The sequence below is a fragment of the Pristiophorus japonicus genome, chromosome 17 (genome assembly GCF_044704955.1).
Source record: "Pristiophorus japonicus isolate sPriJap1 chromosome 17, sPriJap1.hap1, whole genome shotgun sequence".
NCBI lineage: Eukaryota > Metazoa > Chordata > Chondrichthyes > Pristiophoridae > Pristiophorus > Pristiophorus japonicus.
In genome coordinates, this window is record NC_091993.1 from 62,771,081 (window position 1) to 62,789,979 (window position 18,899).

The 18,899-nt window shown below is 46.4% G+C and overlaps 1 protein-coding gene across 1 annotated transcript in view; it reads left to right on the forward strand.

Moving 5' to 3' along the window:
• The window catches only part of LOC139227985 (FYVE, RhoGEF and PH domain-containing protein 4-like), an 81,358-nt gene that overhangs the window by 29,391 nt on the left and 33,068 nt on the right, over nucleotides 1–18,899 (forward strand). Inside the window, exon 2 of the mRNA XM_070859140.1 lies at nucleotides 18,228–18,368. Coding sequence (XP_070715241.1) covers nucleotides 18,295–18,368 — 74 coding nt within the window. The 5' untranslated portion in view covers nucleotides 18,228–18,294. The remainder of the gene's footprint in view (nucleotides 1–18,227; nucleotides 18,369–18,899) is intronic.

An 18,899-nucleotide genomic window follows, 5' to 3' on the forward strand; every position in this document is an offset into this window, starting at 1 on the left:
CATAGATTGCTCCTGGACAGTGTACATAGATTGTACCTGGACACTCTACATAGATGAGACCCGGACAGTGTACAAAGATTGTACCCGGACAGTGTACATAGATTGTACCTGGACAGTGTACATAGATTGTACCTGGACAGTGTACATCGATTGCACCTGGACAGTGTACATAGCGTGTACTGGACAGTGTACATAGATTGTACCTGGACAGTGTACATAGATTGTACCTGGACAGTGTCCGTAGATTGTACCTGGACAGTGTACATAGATTGCACCTGGACAGTGTACATAGATTATATCCATCTGTGTACATAGATTGTACGTAGACAGTGTACATAGATTGTACCAGGACAGTGTACGTAGATTGTACCTGGACCGTATACATAGATTGTACCTGGACAGTGTGCATAGATTATACCCAGACTGTGTACATAAATTGTACCTGGACAGTGTAAATAGATTGCACCTGGACAGTGTACATAGATTGTACCTGAACAGTGTACATAGTTTTCACCTGGACAGTGTACATAGATTGTACCTGGACACTGTACATAGATTAAACCCGGACATTGTACATAGATTGCACCTGAACAGTGTGCATCGATTGCATCTGGGCAGTGTACATAGATTGTACCCGGACAGTGTACATAGATTGCTCCTGGACAGTGTACATAGATTGTACCTGGACACTCTACATAGATGAGACCCGGACAGTGTACAAAGATTGTACCCGGACAGTGTACATAGATTGTACCTGGACAGTGTACATAGATTGTACCTGGACAGTGTACATCGATTGCACCTGGACAGTGTACATAGCGTGTACTGGACAGTGTACATAGATTGTACCTGGACAGTGTACATAGATTGTACCTGGACAGTGTCCGTAGATTGTACCTGGACAGTGTACATAGATTGCACCTGGACAGTGTACATAGATTATATCCATCTGTGTACATAGATTGTACGTAGACAGTGTACATAGATTGTACCAGGACAGTGTACGTAGATTGTACCTGGACCGTATACATAGATTGTACCTGGACAGTGTGCATAGATTATACCCAGACTGTGTACATAAATTGTACCTGGACAGTGTAAATAGATTGCACCTGGACAGTGTACATAGATTGTACCTGAACAGTGTACATAGTTTTCACCTGGACAGTGTACATAGATTGTACCTGGACACTGTACATAGATTAAACCCGGACATTGTACATAGATTGCACCTGAACAGTGTGCATCGATTGCATCTGGGCAGTGTACATAGATTGTACCCGGACAGTGTACATAGATTGCACCTGGACAGTGTACATAGATTCCTCCGTGGCGGTGTACATAGATTGTACCTGGACAGTGTACATAGATTGTACCTGGACAGTGTACATAGATTGCTCTGTGGCGGTGTACATAAATTGTACCTGGACAGTGTACATAGATTGCACCTGGACAGTGTACATTGATTGTACCTGGACAGTGTACATAGATTGTTCCGGGGCAGTGGACGTAGCTTGTACCCGGACAGTGTACATTGATTGTACCTGGACAGTGTACATAGATTGTACCTGGACAGTGTACATATATTGTTCCGGGGCAGTGTACATAGATTGTACCTGGACAGTGTACATAGAATATACCCGTCTGTGTACATAGATTGCACCCGGACAGTGCACATAGATTGTACCTGGACAGTGTACATAGAGTATACCCGTCTGTGTACATAGATTGCACCTGGACAGTGTACATAGATTGCACCTGGACAGTGTACATAGATTGTACCCGGACAGTGTACATAGATTGTACACGGACAGTGTACATAGATTGTACCTGGACAGTGTACATAGATTGCACCTGGACAGTGTACATAGATTGTACACGGACATTGTACGTAGATTGTACCTGGACAGTGTACATAGATTGTACCTGGACAGTGTACATAGATTGCTCCTGGACAGTGTACATAGATTGTACCTGGACAGTGTACATAGATTGTACACGGACAGTGTACATAGATTGTACCTGGACAGTGTGCATAGATTGTCCCTGGACAGTGTACATAGATTGCACCTGGACAGTGTACATAGATTGTACACGGACAGTGTACATAGATTGTACCTGGACAGTGTACATAGATTGTCCCTGGACAGTGTACATAGATTGTACCCGGACAGTGTACATAGATTGTATCTGGACAGTGTACATAGATTGTACCTGGACAGAGTTCATAGATTGTACCTTGACAGTGTTCATAGATTGTACCAGGACGGTGTACATAGATTGTACCTGAACAGTGTACATAGATTGTACCTGGACACTGTACAAAGATTGTACCTGGACGGTGTACATAAATTGTCCCCGGACAGTATACGTAGATTGTACTTGGACATTGTTGATAGATTGTACCTGGACAGTGTACATAGATTGTACCTGGACCGTGTACATCGATTGTAGCTTGACAGTGTACATAGATTGTACCTGAACAGTGTACATAGATTGTACCTGGACACTGTACAAAGATTGTACCTGGACGGTGTACATAAATTGTACCCGGACAGTATACGTATGCTGTACTTGGACATTGTTCATAGATTGTACCTGGACCGTGTACATAGATTGTACCTTGACAGTGTACATAGATTGTACCTGAACAGTGTACATAGATTGTACCTGGACATTATGGTTGGTTGAAACTCACTACAAACATCTTCTGGTCTGTGGGCACATCTCTCCCATAATAAACATCTTTCAGGCTGCATTGGAACTCACCTCTCCCATTTTAACAGCCCCCCACCCTTCACTGTTCCGACCTGTACCCAATCTTAGCAAATCTTTCCTGATTATCTGAGCAATATGGCAGCCACTCTGTACCAACAGCATTCCATCATTAGCAATGGGCAAAATACCTGTTTGTGGTGGTTATTGAAGGAGAAATGTTGGTACGTGGCAGCTGCTGCCACATACCAAAACGGCTCTCATCAAAGTCACAAGTGACATCCTTTGTGACTGTGACAAAGGTAAACTATTGTCCTTCTCGACCTGTCTGCAGCCTTTGACAGGGTTGACCACTCCATCCTCCTCCAATGCCTCTCCACCATCATCCAGCTGGGTGGAACTGCACTCGCCTGGTTCCATTTTTATCTATATAATCCTCGCCAGAGAATCACCTGCAACGGCTTCTCTTCCCTTCCCCACTTTATTACCTCTGGTGCCCCCCAGGATCTATCCTTGGCCCCCTCATATTTCTCATCTACGTGCTGCCCCTCGGCGACATCATCTGAAAACACAGCATCAGTTTCCACATGTACACTGATGACATCCAGCTCTACCTCACCACCACTTCTCTCAACCCCTCCACGGTCTCTAAATTGTCAGACGGCTTGTCCGACATCCAGTTCTGGATCAGCAATGTCATATCTTCTTTAGACATCACTAACAAATACACTTTACAAGATGGCTCTACTACATCATTCGACTTTGGTTGTAGTTACAGCAGCAGTTGCATTACCACAGTAGTCCACACTTCTCCCTCCTCAATGAAGAAGTAATCATAACAAAATAATCATCGTACATAACTTGCATGTTATACACAACAAAAGATATGGACTTATTTTGCCATAGTTACAAATCAAAAATAACCAATGGTTTTCTGTTTCGACGAGAATATGATCAGGAAGGCCAATGGAATCTTGGCCTTTATTGCAAAGGGGATGGAGTATAAAAGCAAGGAATTCTTACTACAGCTGTGCAATGTATTGGTAAGGCCACACCTGGAATACTGCGTGCAGTTTTGGTTTCCATATTTACGAAAGGATATACTTGCTTTGGAGGCAGTTCAGAAAAGGTTCACCAGATTCCGGAGATGAGGGGTTGACTTATGAGGAAAGGTTGAGCAGGTTGGGCCTCTACTCATTGGAACTCAGAAGAATGAGCGGTGATCTTATCGAAACGTATAAGATTATGAGGGGGCTTGACAAGGTGGATGCAGAGAGGATGTTTCCACTGATGGGGAAGACTAGAACTAGGAGGCACATTCTTCGAATAAGGGGCCGCCCATTTAAAACTGAGATGAGGAGAAATTTCTTCTCTCGGAGGGTTGTAAATCTGTGGAATTTGCTGCCTCAGAGAGCTGTGGAAACTGGGACATTGAATAAATTTAAGACAGAGATAGACAGTTTCTTAACTGATAAGGGAATAAAGGGTTATGGGGAGCGGGCAGCGAAGTGGACCTGAGTCCATGATCGGATCAGCCATGAACGTATTAAATGGCGGAGCAGACTCGAGGGGCCGTATAGCCTACTCCTGCTCCTTTTTCTTATGTTCTTAAGCTCTTGAAAATAAGTTTCTAATATTGTTGTTGAACTTAGATTCTTTCGAGGCTGAGCCAGTGGAGAATTTTTCTCCAAGGGATGCCCTTTGTTATATATGTAAACCTGTAAATACCTTGTTTAACCACCAGAGGGCTTATCCCCTGGAGTCCCAAGGGATCCCACAATCCCTTGGGAGCACCTGTACATAAGGAGGCCTCACAGACTGGAGAGGCACTCTGGAGACCTGAAATAAAGGACTACGGTCACACATTACTTTGAGCTTACAGTGTCTGGTCAGATTCTTTATTCAAGAAATAACACCCTTGATCTACATTTGAACTCTCTACAATTTCAGAATGTTTGTCTGCCTGACTCGGACTCAGACTTAAATTCTGTATTTCTCTTGGATTTGTTTCTAGAGCATCTGATGTAGGATTTTCTACTGGTACTCTAGTTGTAACAAGACTATCTGACTCATCAGGAAGGCAAATGGAATGTTGGCCTTTATGTAAGAGGGATAGAGTATAAAAGCAGAGAAGTCCTGCTACAACTGTACAGGATATTGGTGAGGCTACACCTGGAGTACTGCATGCAGTTTTGGCCACCATATTTAAGGAATGATATACTTGCTGGTCAGAAAAGGTTCACTGGGTTGATTCCAGAGATGAGGGGGCTTGACTTATGAAGAAAGGTTGAGTAGGTTGGGCCTATACTCATTGGACTTCAGAAGAATGAGAGGTGATCTTATCGAAACATATAAGATAATGAGGGGGCTAGACAAGGTGGATGCAGAGAGGATATTTCCACTCATAGGGGAAACTAAAACTAGGGGCATAGTCTCAGAATAAGAGTCTGGGATGAGGAAGAATTTCTTCTCTCAGAGGGTTGTAATTCTGTGCCCCAGAGAGCTGTGGAGGCTGGGTCATTGAATATATTAAGTGTGGAGATAGACAGATTTTTGAGCGATAAGGGAGTAAAGGGTTATGGGGAGCGGGTAGGGAAGTGGAGCTGAGTCCATGATCAGATCAGCCATGACCTTATTGACCAGGTGGCCTACTCTTCTTATGTTCTTATTCTCAGAAATAATCAAATCATTTCAACTTTCAACTCCTTCCACATCTGTAGGTAAAATATGATCAATGTGAACAAACTTAACCTTTCCATGATCAAACATCTTGATCAAATGTGTGCGAGGGCCTTCACTACTCTTCCTGGTAACCACTTTAACCATTATGGTGATGATTCTTCACTCTCACCTTCTGATTCAATTTCAAACTTCCCTTGCTTTCTCCACCCCTAACATGATTCTCTTTCTGTCTTAATTGTTTCTCTTCCACTGATTGTGCCAAGTTTGGCTTTAACAGCGAGAATCTGGTCCGTGGCTGTCATTTGAAAAACAACTCTGATGATGTTCTACCAGTAGTTGTATGAGGAGTATTATGATTAGTAATTAGAAAATTAGCTAATTAGTGGTCCAACGACAATTGCCGTTTCTTTGGATTTGGATCCAACATTTGCTTGATGAAGGCAGGTTTTACAACTTGTACTGTGCGCTCTGCTGCACCATTTGAAGCAAGCTGGTACGGTGGAACCTTGGTATGTTTCACACCATTTCTGCTCATGAACTGTGCAAATTCTTCTGAATAAAATTGCGGCCCATTATCAGACACATTTTCTTGTGGGAGCCCAAAAGAAGAAAACAATCTTTGCATATTGTCCAGTGTTTTACTGGTTGTTATTTTCCACATCGGAAACACCTGTACCCACTTTGAATGGCTATCAATCACAATTAACAATTGTTGCCCTCCAGCTCAGCAAAATCTATATGTAACCTTTGCTACACCCTTGGAGGTCATTTCCATGGCTGTAATGGTACTGATGGTGGTTTTTTGCTTACCGATTGACATGTTGTAAACTGACTAACGATATACTCTATGGGCCCGAAATTGGTGGCCTTACCGCCCACTGTTACCGCCTACCATCGACTGCCGGCGAGTTTTTTCGCTGCTCTCCCCTCGGTGACAGATTCCTCTTGGTCTGATGTCGGCAGGAGGGGAGTACCGCTGGGAACAGCCCGCTGATGGCTGCCGGTGGTCAAGTCGCGTAAGTGACCTCCCGCCCGCCGAGCTGCCATATTGGTGCAGGCGGGAGTCAGTGGCAGCAGGGGGAAGGACCGTTGCATGGAGGCTGTTCTAACCCCGACGTTAAGTACGGAGACTTGCAAAAAAAGGTTAGTGAACATGTTTTAATTTCTTTTCTTTCAGCGATTTACCTGTATGGGTTCCCCTGAAAGTGTTCCGCTGTTTTTTTTATTTTTTGTGAAGATTTTTATTTTTCAGTGTTACCCCCTCCCTGAGCCTGACTCAATCCTCGGCGGCACTTTGGCGAGGATTGCATTTGCCACCGAGATTGAGAGCTCCCGCCCACTGCCGCCCAGATTGAAAGCGTAAGCCGTCATTTTGCCGCCGGGCGGTATTGCCATCCCTTTTAGAGGGATCTTCCTGGCAAAATATTGCCCGGTCTCTTGGTGGCCATTGGCGGCCCTTTGGGCAGCATTTGGCCGGGCCTTGGCTTTGACCAAGTTCGGGCCCTATACCTTTATCTAGATCTGGCCACCCTAAGTAACTGCGTGCAAAACTCTTGGTCAAGCACATTCCCAGGTGCTGGTCATGAAGATCTCTTAACAATTTGAATCTGAACTTATTTGGGATAACCACTCTTGCACCCTACATGATACAATCTTTATCCACTGATAATTCATTCCTACGAACAAAATATGGATGAATATATTTCTCTGTTACCTAGTTTGGCCAGCCATTTGCTATGTAATCATACACCTTTGATATAACTAGGTCACATTTGATTGCTCTACCAATCTCTTCAGTTGTGACTGGCAGCTCACCAATGTATGAAAAATGTTCTTCCCTATTGAGTGTAACTTGTGATGGGGATGGCAACCCGGACATAGCATCAGCATTACTATGTGAATTAGGTACAACAACAATGGGTGTAGCCCAATTACTTAGATCTGCCTTTGAGATAATGTTTTCAGTTTCTAGTCTGTTGAGTTCTTGCTCAACGTTCTCCTTGAGTGCATATGGTATGGGAAGTGGCTTGCAGTAAACTGGTCTAGCGTCCTTCTGTACCCTGACACTTGCCTTAAAGTCTTGGATCGGACTGCCAGTTTCATTGAACACCTTCGGGCATTGCTTGATGATGTCATCTTTTGATGCAAATTTTGTTTCCACACGAAAAATCTCATTCCTACCCAGCTTCAGTATCCCAACCAATTTCTACCTGGTATAGCAGGCTTGTCTCCTGCCACTACTAAGAGAGGCAAGCTCTGAAACTGATCTTTGAATTTCACCGGTACGGTGATAAGTCCTACAACAGGAATTTGCTCTCTTGAGTAGCCACATAGCTCTAGCTTCAATTTCTCCATTGAAAAATGATTCAACTTGTTGAGATATAGCGATTCCGGTACTACACTCACGGATGCACTCATGTCGATTTCCATGGGTATCCTGGTACCTGCAATGTTCACTTGGATGACGATACTTCACGAATCGCTGTTAGGTACCCTTGTGCTCCTGATGATGTGTATCACCAGAACCTCCTCAACCTGTTGCTTCTGTTCAATGCTGTGTAGTCTCTGGCGATTTTTACTTCTAGCATTGAACATCGGTTTACTCTTCAGTCGGCATGTCTTTGCAAGTTGCCCGGTTTTCCTGCAGAAGAAACACTCTGCCTTCACATTGGACGGCTTTGAGCAATGTGTTGTCCCAGACACCAATAGCACGACTTCAGTGCTCTGTTACCTTGGCCAGTTGCTGAGACTTAGGGCCCAACTGCCTTTTACTTTTAACCTGCAGGCGATTCACCTCGGTTGTCTGATGACTGAAAATAGCACGAAATTCTCAGGCCTACTGGTCGGCCATATCCATCGACATAACTGTCGGACAAACTAACTCAAAAGTCAAGTTAGGGGTTGTCAACAATTTTCTTCTGATTGCTTCATTTTTCATCCCACAAACAAAGCGGTCATGCGAAGCTCGGTCCTGAAAGTTTCTGAAATAACAGTGATTGGATAGCTTTTATAAAACTGCAATGTACTCACTGATATTCTCATCAGTTAATTGATCTCATATTCTGAAACGATAACTTTCAGCAATTTCCAGGGGCTCAGGACTGCAGTGCTGTTCTAACTTGGCTAGAATCTCCGTCAGTGGCGTGTCCTTTGGCTTGACGGGAACAAGTCAATTGTTCAGGGTTTCATATACCTCGGGGCCTGCTTCAGTCAGTAAAATAGCCCGTTTTCTTTCTAAAACCACCCGGTTGTGGTTTTCATCATCGGGGACTTTGCCAATACTATTCGCGGTAAAAAACATTTCTTACCGCTCCACATACGCTCCAAAAGTCTATCGGTCACAATGGAACTTACCCAAGCGCCCTATTATTTGGCCATCTGGACTCTTCAGTTCAGCCAAGTGTGCTTGAAATTTACCGTGGATATTTAGTTGTGCTGCAAAACAAAGAACCTCTCAAAGTCTCTCTGTTAGTTGGCTAAATCATCCACCAACAAAAATATCAACCAGGGAATCCAGAAATCGGATCCTATGTCGCCAATTAAACATCTTCTTATGACATCATAAACACACACTTTACAAGAGGACTCTACTACGTCATGTGACTTTGATTGTATTTACAACAGCAGTTGCATTACCACAGTAGTCCACTAGGGGGAGGTATATTACAAGCAGAAATGTTCCCCAATTGATTATTGGGAAGAACAAAGCCATTGTTTTCAGTCCCCGCCACAAACTCTGTTCCCTAGCCACTGACTCCATCCCTCTCCCCAACATCTGTCTGAGGCTGAACCAGACTGTTCGTAACCTTGGTGTCAGATTTGACCCTGAAATGAGCTTTCGACCACATATCCACAGCATAACTAAGACCGCCTATTCCCACCTCCGTAACATCGCCCATCTCCGCCCTTACCTCAGATCATCCGCTGCTGAAGCCCTCATCCATGCCTTTATTACCTCGAGACTTGACTATTCCAACACTCTCCTGGCCGGCCTCCACATTCTACCCTACATAAACTAGAGGTGATTCAAAACTCGGCTGCCCGTGTCCTAACTCGCACAAAGTCCCGCTCACCCATCACCCCCTGTGCTCGCTGACCTACATTGGCTCCTGGTTAAGCAACACCTCGATTTCAAAATTCACATCCTTATTTTCAAATCCCTCCATGGCCTCGCCCCCTCCCTATCTCTGTAATCTCCTCCAGCCCCACAACCCCCCGAGATGTCTGCACTCCTCTAATTCTGCCCTCCTGAGCATCACTGATTATAATCGCTCAACCATCGGTGGCCGTGCCTTCTGTTATCTGGGCCCAAGCTCTGGAACTCCCTGCCTAAACCTCTCCACCTCTCTACCTCTCTTTCCCCCTACAAGACGCTCCTTAACATAGCAACATAGAAACATAGAAAATAGGTGCAGGAGTAGGCCATTCGGCCCTTCGAGCCTGCGCCACCATTCAGTAAGATCATGGCTGATCATTTCTTCAGTACCCCGTTCCTGCTTTCTCTTCATACCCCTTGATCCCTTTAGCCGCAAGGGCCATATCTAACTCCCTCCTGAATATATCCAATGAGCTGGCATCAACAACTCTCTGCGGTAGGGAATTCCATAGGTTAACAACTCTCTGAGTGAAGAAGTTTCTCCTTATATCAGTCCTAAATGGCCTACCCCTTATCCTTATACTGTGTCCCCTGGTCCTGGACTTCCCCAACATCGGGAACATTCTTCCTGCATCTAACCTGTCCTGTCCCGTCAGAATTTTATATGTTTCTTTGAGATCCCCTCTCATCCTTCTAAACTCCAGTGAATACAGGCCCAGTTGATCCAGTCTCTCCTCATATGTCAGTCCTGCCATCCCAGGAATCAGTCTGGTGAACCTTCGCTGCACTCCCTCAATAGCAAGGACGTCCTTCCTCAGATTAGGAGACCAAAACTGAACACAATATTCCAGGTGGGGCCTCACCAAGGCCCTGTACAACTGCAGTAAGACTTCCCTGCTCCTATACTCAAATCCCCTTGCTATGAAGGCCAACATACCATTTGCCTTCTTCACCGCCTGCTGTACCTGCATGCCAACCTTCAATGACTGATGAATCATGATACCCAGGTCTCGCTGCACCTCCCCTTTTCCTAATCTGCCGCCATTCAGAAAATATTCTGCCTTCGTGTTTTTGCCCCCAAAGTGGATAACCTCACATTTATCCACATTATACTGCATCTGCCATGCCATTGCCCACTCGCCTAACCTGTCCAAATCACCCCGCAGCCTCTTAGCGTCCTCCTCACAGCTCACATCGCCACCCAGTTTAGTGTCATCTGCAAACTTGGAGATATTACACTCAATTCCTCATCCAAATCATTAATATATATTGTAAAGAGCTGGGGTCCCAGCACTGAGCCCTGCAGCACTCCACTAGTCACTGCCTGGCATTCTGAAAAGGACCCGTTAATCCCGACTCTCTGCTTCCTGTCTGCCAACCAGTTCTCTATCCACGTCAGTACATTACCCCCAATACCATGTGCTTTGATTTTGCACAACAATCTCTTGTGTGGGACCTTGTCAAATGCCTTTTGAAAGTCCAAATACACGACATCCACTGGTTCTCCCCTGTCCACTCTACGAGTTACATCCTCAAAAAATTCCAGAAGATTTGTCAAGCATGATTTCCCCTTCATAAACCAATGCTGACTTGGACCAATTCTATCACTGCTTTCCAAATGTGCTGCTATTTCATCCTTAATGATTGATTCCAACATTTTCCCCACTACTGATGTCAGGCTAACTCGTTTTCTCTCTCCCTCCTTTTTTAAAAAGTGGTGTTACATTAGCAACCCTCCAGTCCATAGGAACTGATCCAGAGTCGATGGACTGTTGGAAAATTATCACCAATGCATCCACTATTTCTAGGGCCACATCCTTAAGTACTCTGGGATGTAGACGATCAGGCCCTGGGGATTTATCAGCCTTCAATCCCGTCAATTTCCCTAACACAATTTCCCGCCTAATAAGGATATCCTTCAGTTCCTCCTTCTCACTAGACCTTCGGACCCCTAGTACATCGGGAAGGTTATTTTTGTCTTCCTTTGTGAAGACAGAACCAAAGTACTTGTTCAATTGGTCTGCCATTATAAATTCACACGAATCTGACTGCAAGGGACCAACATTTGTCTTCACTAATCTTTTTCTCTTCACATATCTACAGAAGCTTTTGCAGTCATTTTTTATGTTTCCGGCAAGCTTCCTCTCATACTCTATTTTCCCCCTCTTAATTAAACCCTTTGTCCTCCTCTGCTGCATTCTAAATTTCTCCCAGTCCTCCGGCTTGCTACTTTTTCTGGCTAATTTGTATGCCTCTTCCTTGGATTTAACACTATCCTTAATTTCCCTTGTTAACCACGGTTGAGCCACCTTCCCCATTTTATTTTTTACTCCAGACAGGGATGTACAATTGTTGAAGTTCTTTAAAGGTTTGCCATTGCCGATTCACCGTCAAACCTTTAAGTATCATTTGCCAGTCTAATCTCGCCAATTCGTGCCTCATACCATCTGTCATGTATCTTACACTATTATATATAACTGTATCTTAACATGCTATACATGACTGTAATAAGATATGACCTGTAACCACCAGCACACCTTACTACCAGGGGTGCACTTGCAAGAGACAGGTATATAAGGACAGGTCTCAGGCAAGTGCAGCATTCCAGAGCTGTGAAATAAAGGTGCAGGTCCAGAGTGACCTTGACTTCACTACATGCCTCGTGTGAACCTGTACTGAGGGGACAGGACTTTACAGTGGCGACGAGTTACGGGATTACAGAATCCACAGAATGGCGAACAACGGATCAGATGAAAAGTACAATGCGGGAGACAACTGGGAGGACTTTATAGAAAGACTCCAGCAAAGCTTTGTAACCAAAGACTGGTTAGGCGACTATAAGGCAGACAAGAGAAGAGCCCATCTCTTGACCAGCTGTGGCTCGAAAACATACGCTTTAATGAAGGATCTGTTGGCACCCGAGAAACCAGCAAGCAAGTCGTTTGAAGAATTGAGCACACTGGTAAGAGACCAACTGAAGCCAGCGAGCAGCCTACACATGGCCAGACACAGGTTCTACAATTACAGACGCTGTATGGGCCAGAGCATACCCGACTTCGTGGCGGAACTTCGGAGGTTGGCTAGTTTATGTGAGTTCTCCGATGAACTGAGGAGAGAAATGTTGAGAGACTTTTTCATTGAAGGAATAGGCCACGCAGGCATATTCCGAAAGCTCATAGAGACCAAGAACCTGAACTTAGAGGCAGCAGCACTGGTTGCACAGACATTCTTGGTAGGGGAAGAAGAAACGAGGTTGATTTACAATGCAGGTACGACAACTAAAGAAATATCGGAAGAAGAAGTTCACAGCACTAAACAAGCTGCTACCCCCACACACAGACAAAACCGGGAAAACAGGCTCTCAACAGCAGGCAGAAGCCATCAAGGGCCACAGGAACGGCCATTCACACCTCATCAACCCACAATGCGAGCATTCAACTACAAACTCAGAGAACCTCAAGAGAGATCAGCCAGACGCAGCTCATTCTTTGGGAACACTTTAAACAATGGAACAGGTCTGTGCTGGAGGTGTGGATGTGGGCACTCGTCAAGGGGATGTCGATTTCAACAGGCTGTTTGCAGAAATTGTGAATATACAGGACATTTGGTCCGCATGTGCAAAAAAACGGCAGCTCGGCTGGTATACGAATCGGATGGGTCAGAAAGTGGACCAGAAGATGGTGGGGACAGTACCCGGGACACCGATGTACAGTGGGTCAACACGATCAATGGCCGCTGCTCCTACAACAGGATGCCTCCTATAATGATGAGGGTCCTACTCAATAGGATATCTGTCAACATGGAGCTGGATACGGGAGCGAGTCAATCTCTCATGGGCGCTCAACAATTTGAGAAACTGTGGCCGCATAAAAGAGACAGATCAAAACTCACAAGGGTCGACACCAAACTAAAGACCAATACCAAAGAAATCGTACCAGTCCTCGGCAGCGCCATGCTCTCTGTCACACACAAAGGGACAGTGAACCGACTTCCCCTGTGGATTGTCCCCGGAGACCCCCCAGCACTGCTGGGGAGAAGCTGGCTGGCAAAACTAAACTGGAAATGGGATGATGTCCATGCCATGTCATTAGGGGAACGGACCTCCTGCTCAACAGTTATAAAGCAATTTGAACATCTCTTTCAGCCAGGTGTGGGCACTTTCAAAGGGGCCAAAGTCAAAATCTATATCACACAGGATGCTAGACCGGTCCATCACAAGGCCAGAGCTGTACCCTATGTGATGAGGGAAAAGATTGAACACGAACTAGACAGGCTTCTGTGGGAAGGCATTATATCACCTGTGGAATTTAGCAACTGGGCAAGTCCCATCGTCCCAGTCATGAAGCCTGATGGATCCGTATGAATCTGTGGGGACTACAAATCTACCATAAACATAGTCTCCCTACAGGACCAGTACCCGCTGCCCAGAGTGGAGGACTTATTTGCCACATTGGTTGGAGGTAAACTTTTCTCAAAATTAGACCTCACATCTGCATATATGACGCAAGAATTGACTGAGGAATCCAAGCTGCTCACCACCATCAACACACATCGAGGCCTTTTCATGTACAATCAATGCCCATTCGGCATCAGGTCAGCAGCTGCCATATTCCAGCACAACATGGAGAGTCTGCTCAAGTCCATCCCGGGGACGGTTATATTTCAAGACGACATACTTATCACGGGCAGGGACACTGACTCCCATCTCCGTAATTTGGAGGAAGTACTAAAGCGGTTGGATCGGGTAGGCCTACGAGTCAAGAAATCCAAGTGCCTGTTTCTCGCACCCGAGGTTGAATTTTTGGGTAGAAGGATTGCCGCTGATGGAATCCGCCCAACAGAGTCCAAAACAGAAGTAATTCGCCTGGCACCCAGGCCCCGGAATGTCTCAGAACTGCGCGCCTTTTTCGGGCTACTCAATTACTTTGGGAACTTTATGCAGAACTTAAGCATGCTGCTGGAGCCTCTCCACGTGCTACTCAGGAAGGGGTGCGATTGGTTTTGGGGGGACGCCCAGGAATGCGCCTTCAATAAGGCACGCAACCTTCTGTGTTCCAACAGTGTTTTGACTTTCTTTGACCCAGGTAAAAAGCTAGTTCTCACATGCGATGCGTCAGCGTATGGGGTCGGGTGCGTTTTGCAACATGTCAATAGTGCGGGCAAATTACAACCCGTAGCTTATGCCTCCAGGTCACTTTCGCGGGCGGAGCGCGGGTACGGCATGGTAGAGAAGGAGGCGCTCGCGTGCGTGTACGGTGTCAAAAAGATGCACCAATACCTTTTCGGGGCCAAGTTCGCGTTAGAAACCGACCACAAGTCCCTCACGTCCCTCCTATGTGAGAACAAGGCAATAAACGGCAATGCCTCGGCGCGAATTCAACGGTGGGCACTCATGCTGGCGTCCTACGACTATACCATAAGGCACAGACCAGGCACAGACAACTGTGCCGACGCGCTCAGCAGGCTACCCCTGGCCACCACGGAAGGGTCTGACGAACAGGACTGTGAGATAGTCATGGCAATCAATGCCTTTGAGTCCACAGGTTCGCCCACGACGACTCGCCAAATCAGAGCCTGGACGGCCAGCGACCCCACGTTATCCTTAGTAAAAAGATGTGTCCTAACCAGTGACTGGGCAGAGGCTCGCGATGCCTGCCCCGAGGAATTAAAACCCTTTCACAGGCGCATGCATGAGCTATCACTACAAGCAGACTGCCTGATGTGGGGCAGCCGTGTAGTCATGCCTCTGCGAGGCAGAGGGGCATTTGTCCGGGAGCTCCACCACGGGCACCTGGGGATCGTTCTCATGAAGGCCATAGCCAGATCCCACGTCTGGTGGCCTGATATTGACGCGGACTTGGAGCTCTGCGTCCGAAGGTGCACCATTTGTGCCCAACTCAGCAATGCCCCCAGGGAGGCTCCACTGAGCCCCTGGCCCTGGCCTACCAAACCGTGGTCGCGGGTGCACGTAGACTATGCGGGCCCATTCATGGGCAAAATGTTCTTCGTAGTTGTAGATGCATTTTCAAAGTGGATCGAATGCACCATTTTAAACTCGAGCACAATCTCCACCACTGTGGAGAGCCTCGCAACCATGTTTGCAATGCACGGAATCCCAGACATATTGGTCAGTGACAATGGTCCGTGCTTCACCAGCGCAGAATTCCAAGACTTTATAATTGACCACGGCATAAATCACATCAAGATGGCACCATTCAAGCCGGCCTCCAACGGCCAGGCGGAGAGAGCAGTGCAAATCATTAAACAAGGCATGCTTAAAATCCAAGGTCCCACGCTGCAGGTTCGCCTGTGGCGACTGCTACTGGCATACAGATCTCGTCCACACTCATTGACTGGGATCCCCCCCCAGGCAACTGTTGATGAAAAGGACTTTAAATACAAGGCTCTCATTAATCTTCCCAGACATGCACGAAATCATTGAGGCAAAGCGCCGTAAGCTGACTGAGTACCATGACAGAAATTCGAGGTGGAGATGGAATGAGATAGGGGACAAAGTGTTTGTACTAAACTATGGCAGGGGTCCCAAATGGCTTGCAGGGACAGTAACGGGCAAGGAAGGAAACAGGCTACTGGTAGTACAAATGGACAATGGCAGAACCTGCCGGAGGCATGTAGACCAAGTCAAAAGCAGATTTACCAACAACACTGCAGAACCAGAGGCAGACTACAATGTGGAACTCGCACCATACCTGGTGGACAGACAAAGGGAACAACCTGAGGAAAGGGCAATCCCAACAGACAGCCCAGGCGAGTCAACAACAATCACACCAACCGAAACAGACAGCCCAGGCGAGATACCAGGAACCACACCCAAAGAAAAACAGACACCAAGGCAAACAACTGAACGACAACTCAGACGCTCCACGCGAGAGCGTAGACCACCTGAGAGACTGAACCTATAAACACAATAAGACCTTGGGGGAGGGTGATGTCATGTATCTTACATTATTATATATAACTGTATCCTAACATGCTATACATGACTGTAATAAGATATGACCTGTAACCACCAGCACTCCTTACCACCAGGGGTGCACTTGCAAGAGACAGGTATATAAGGAGAGGTCTCAGGCAAGTGCAGCATTCCAGAGCTGTGAAATAAAGGTGCAGGTCCAGAGTGACCTTGACTTCACTACATGCCTCGTGTGAATCTGTACTGAGGGGACAGGACTTTACACCATCAAAGTTATCTTTCCTTAAGTTCAGGACTCTAGTTTCTGAATTAACTTTGTCACTCTCGATCTTAATAAAGAATTCTACCATATTATGGTCACTCTTCCCCAAGTGGCCTCGCACAACAAGATTGCTAATTACTCCCTTCTCATTACACATCACTCAGTCTAGGATGGCCAGCTCTCTGGTTGGTTCCTCGACATATTGGTCTAGAAATCCATCCCTAATACACTCCAGGAAATCCTCCTCCACCGCATTGCTACCAGTTAGGTTAGCCCAATCAATATGTAGATTAAAGTCGCCCATGATTACTGCTGTACCTTTATTGCACACATCCCTTATTTCTTGTTTGATGCTGTCCCCAACCTCACTTCTACTGTTTGGTGGCCTGTACACAACTCCCACTAGCGTTTTCTGCCCTTTGGTATTCCGTAGCTCCACCCATACCGAATGCACATCATCCAAGCTAATGTCCTTCCTTACAATTGCATTAATTTCCTCTTTAACCAGCAGCGCCACCCCGCCTCCTTTTCCTCTCTGTCTATCCTTCCTAAATGCTGAATACCCCTGGATGTTGAGTTCCCAGCCTTGGTCATCCTGGAGCCATGTCTCCGTGATGCTAATCACATCATATCCGTTAACTGCTATCTGCGCAGTTAATTCGTCCACCTTGTTCCGAATACTCTTCGCATTGAGGCACAGAGCCTTCAGCCTTGTCTTTTTAGCACACTTTGACCCTTTAGATTTCTGCTTTAAAGTGGCCCCTTTTGTTTTTTGCCATGGGTTTCTCTGCCCTCCACTTTTACTATTCTTCTTTCTATCTTTTACTTCTGAAAACCTACCTCTTTTTCCAACCTTTTGGTTACCTGCGCAAATTTCTATTTTTACAACTCGGTGTCAAATTTTTATCACATAACACTCCTCTGAAGAGCCTTGGGAGGTTTCACCACGTGAAAGGCGCTATATAAATACAAGTTATTGTTGTTATTGTCCTCACGATGGACTGGGACAAGCATCTCTTCAACGTATTGAAGTCTGGGCCAGCACCCTGGAGAGAGAAGCATCTTCGGGGACCTCAAGGGGATTGAGTGCCGAATGGAAATAATAAGAGCAAGACCAGGCGGTGGAAATAGGCGGTCTTAGTTATGCTGCGGATATATGGTCGAAAGCTAATTTCAGAGTCAAATATGACACCAAGGTTGCGAACAGTCTGGTTCAGCCTCAGACAGGAGTTGGGGAGAGGGATGGAGTCAGCGGCTGGGGAACAGAGTTTGTGGCGGGGACCGAAAACAATGGCTTCGGTTTTCCAAATATTCAATTGGAGAATATTTCTGCTCATCCAGAACTGGATGTCGGACAAGCAGTCTGATAATTTAGAGACCGTGGAGGGGTTGAGGGAAGTGGGAGCCGTGAGAGAGGGAGGATACTCGTGTGTGTGCGTGTGTGTGTGTGTGTGGCTCAGTTCCTGCACACTTTCACACTCAGTGTCCAACTTGTCTGCAGTTCTCCTGTGATGCTCTGTTTGTGGGTTTTTATGCAGCCTGTCTCCCTGAGGTGAATCGAGGAGCCCAGTGTGTGGTGAGGCCATGGCCTGAGGAAGCGAGGAGATGGAGATCGCGACGAAAGTGGAGAAGCAGCAGAACTCTGTGTCTGAGCTGATCAGCCGCTTCGAAGAAAGGAGGTAACCCAGCGATTCGCTGACTGAGGCACGGAGACATTGCTGGTCACAGCAGGGGTGGAGGATCTGAGGAGGGGGGCTATGTGCCTGTTGGGAGATGGGTGCAGCAAAGCACCGAAGCCAGTAGAACCGTCTCCTGGGAGAGGGGTGGGGAGGGGAGGAGGCATTGACATTATAACCAGATCCTGGGGAGTGGGGTCACCAATGTTATAACCATCAGCTGGGAGCACATTGGAATTATAGCAGCTGACCCATGCTGAGCATACTCTCTGTGGGGCTGTGCTGGGACACTGTGGGACTGTGCTGGGACTCTCTGTGGGACTGTGCTGGAACATTGTGGGACTGTGCTGGGACTCTCTCTGTGGGACTGTGCTGGGATATATTTTTTCCTGTAAGGGAAGTCAGTGTACGTGGAATTTCTGTCCTGATCCGAGCTAGTATAACTGCGGTCTGTTTGAGTTGAATAAAATGCAGCACACAGTTATCGGTTGGAATTATTGGGGGGGGGGACTTGTCTGTTACTGGGGAGTGGAC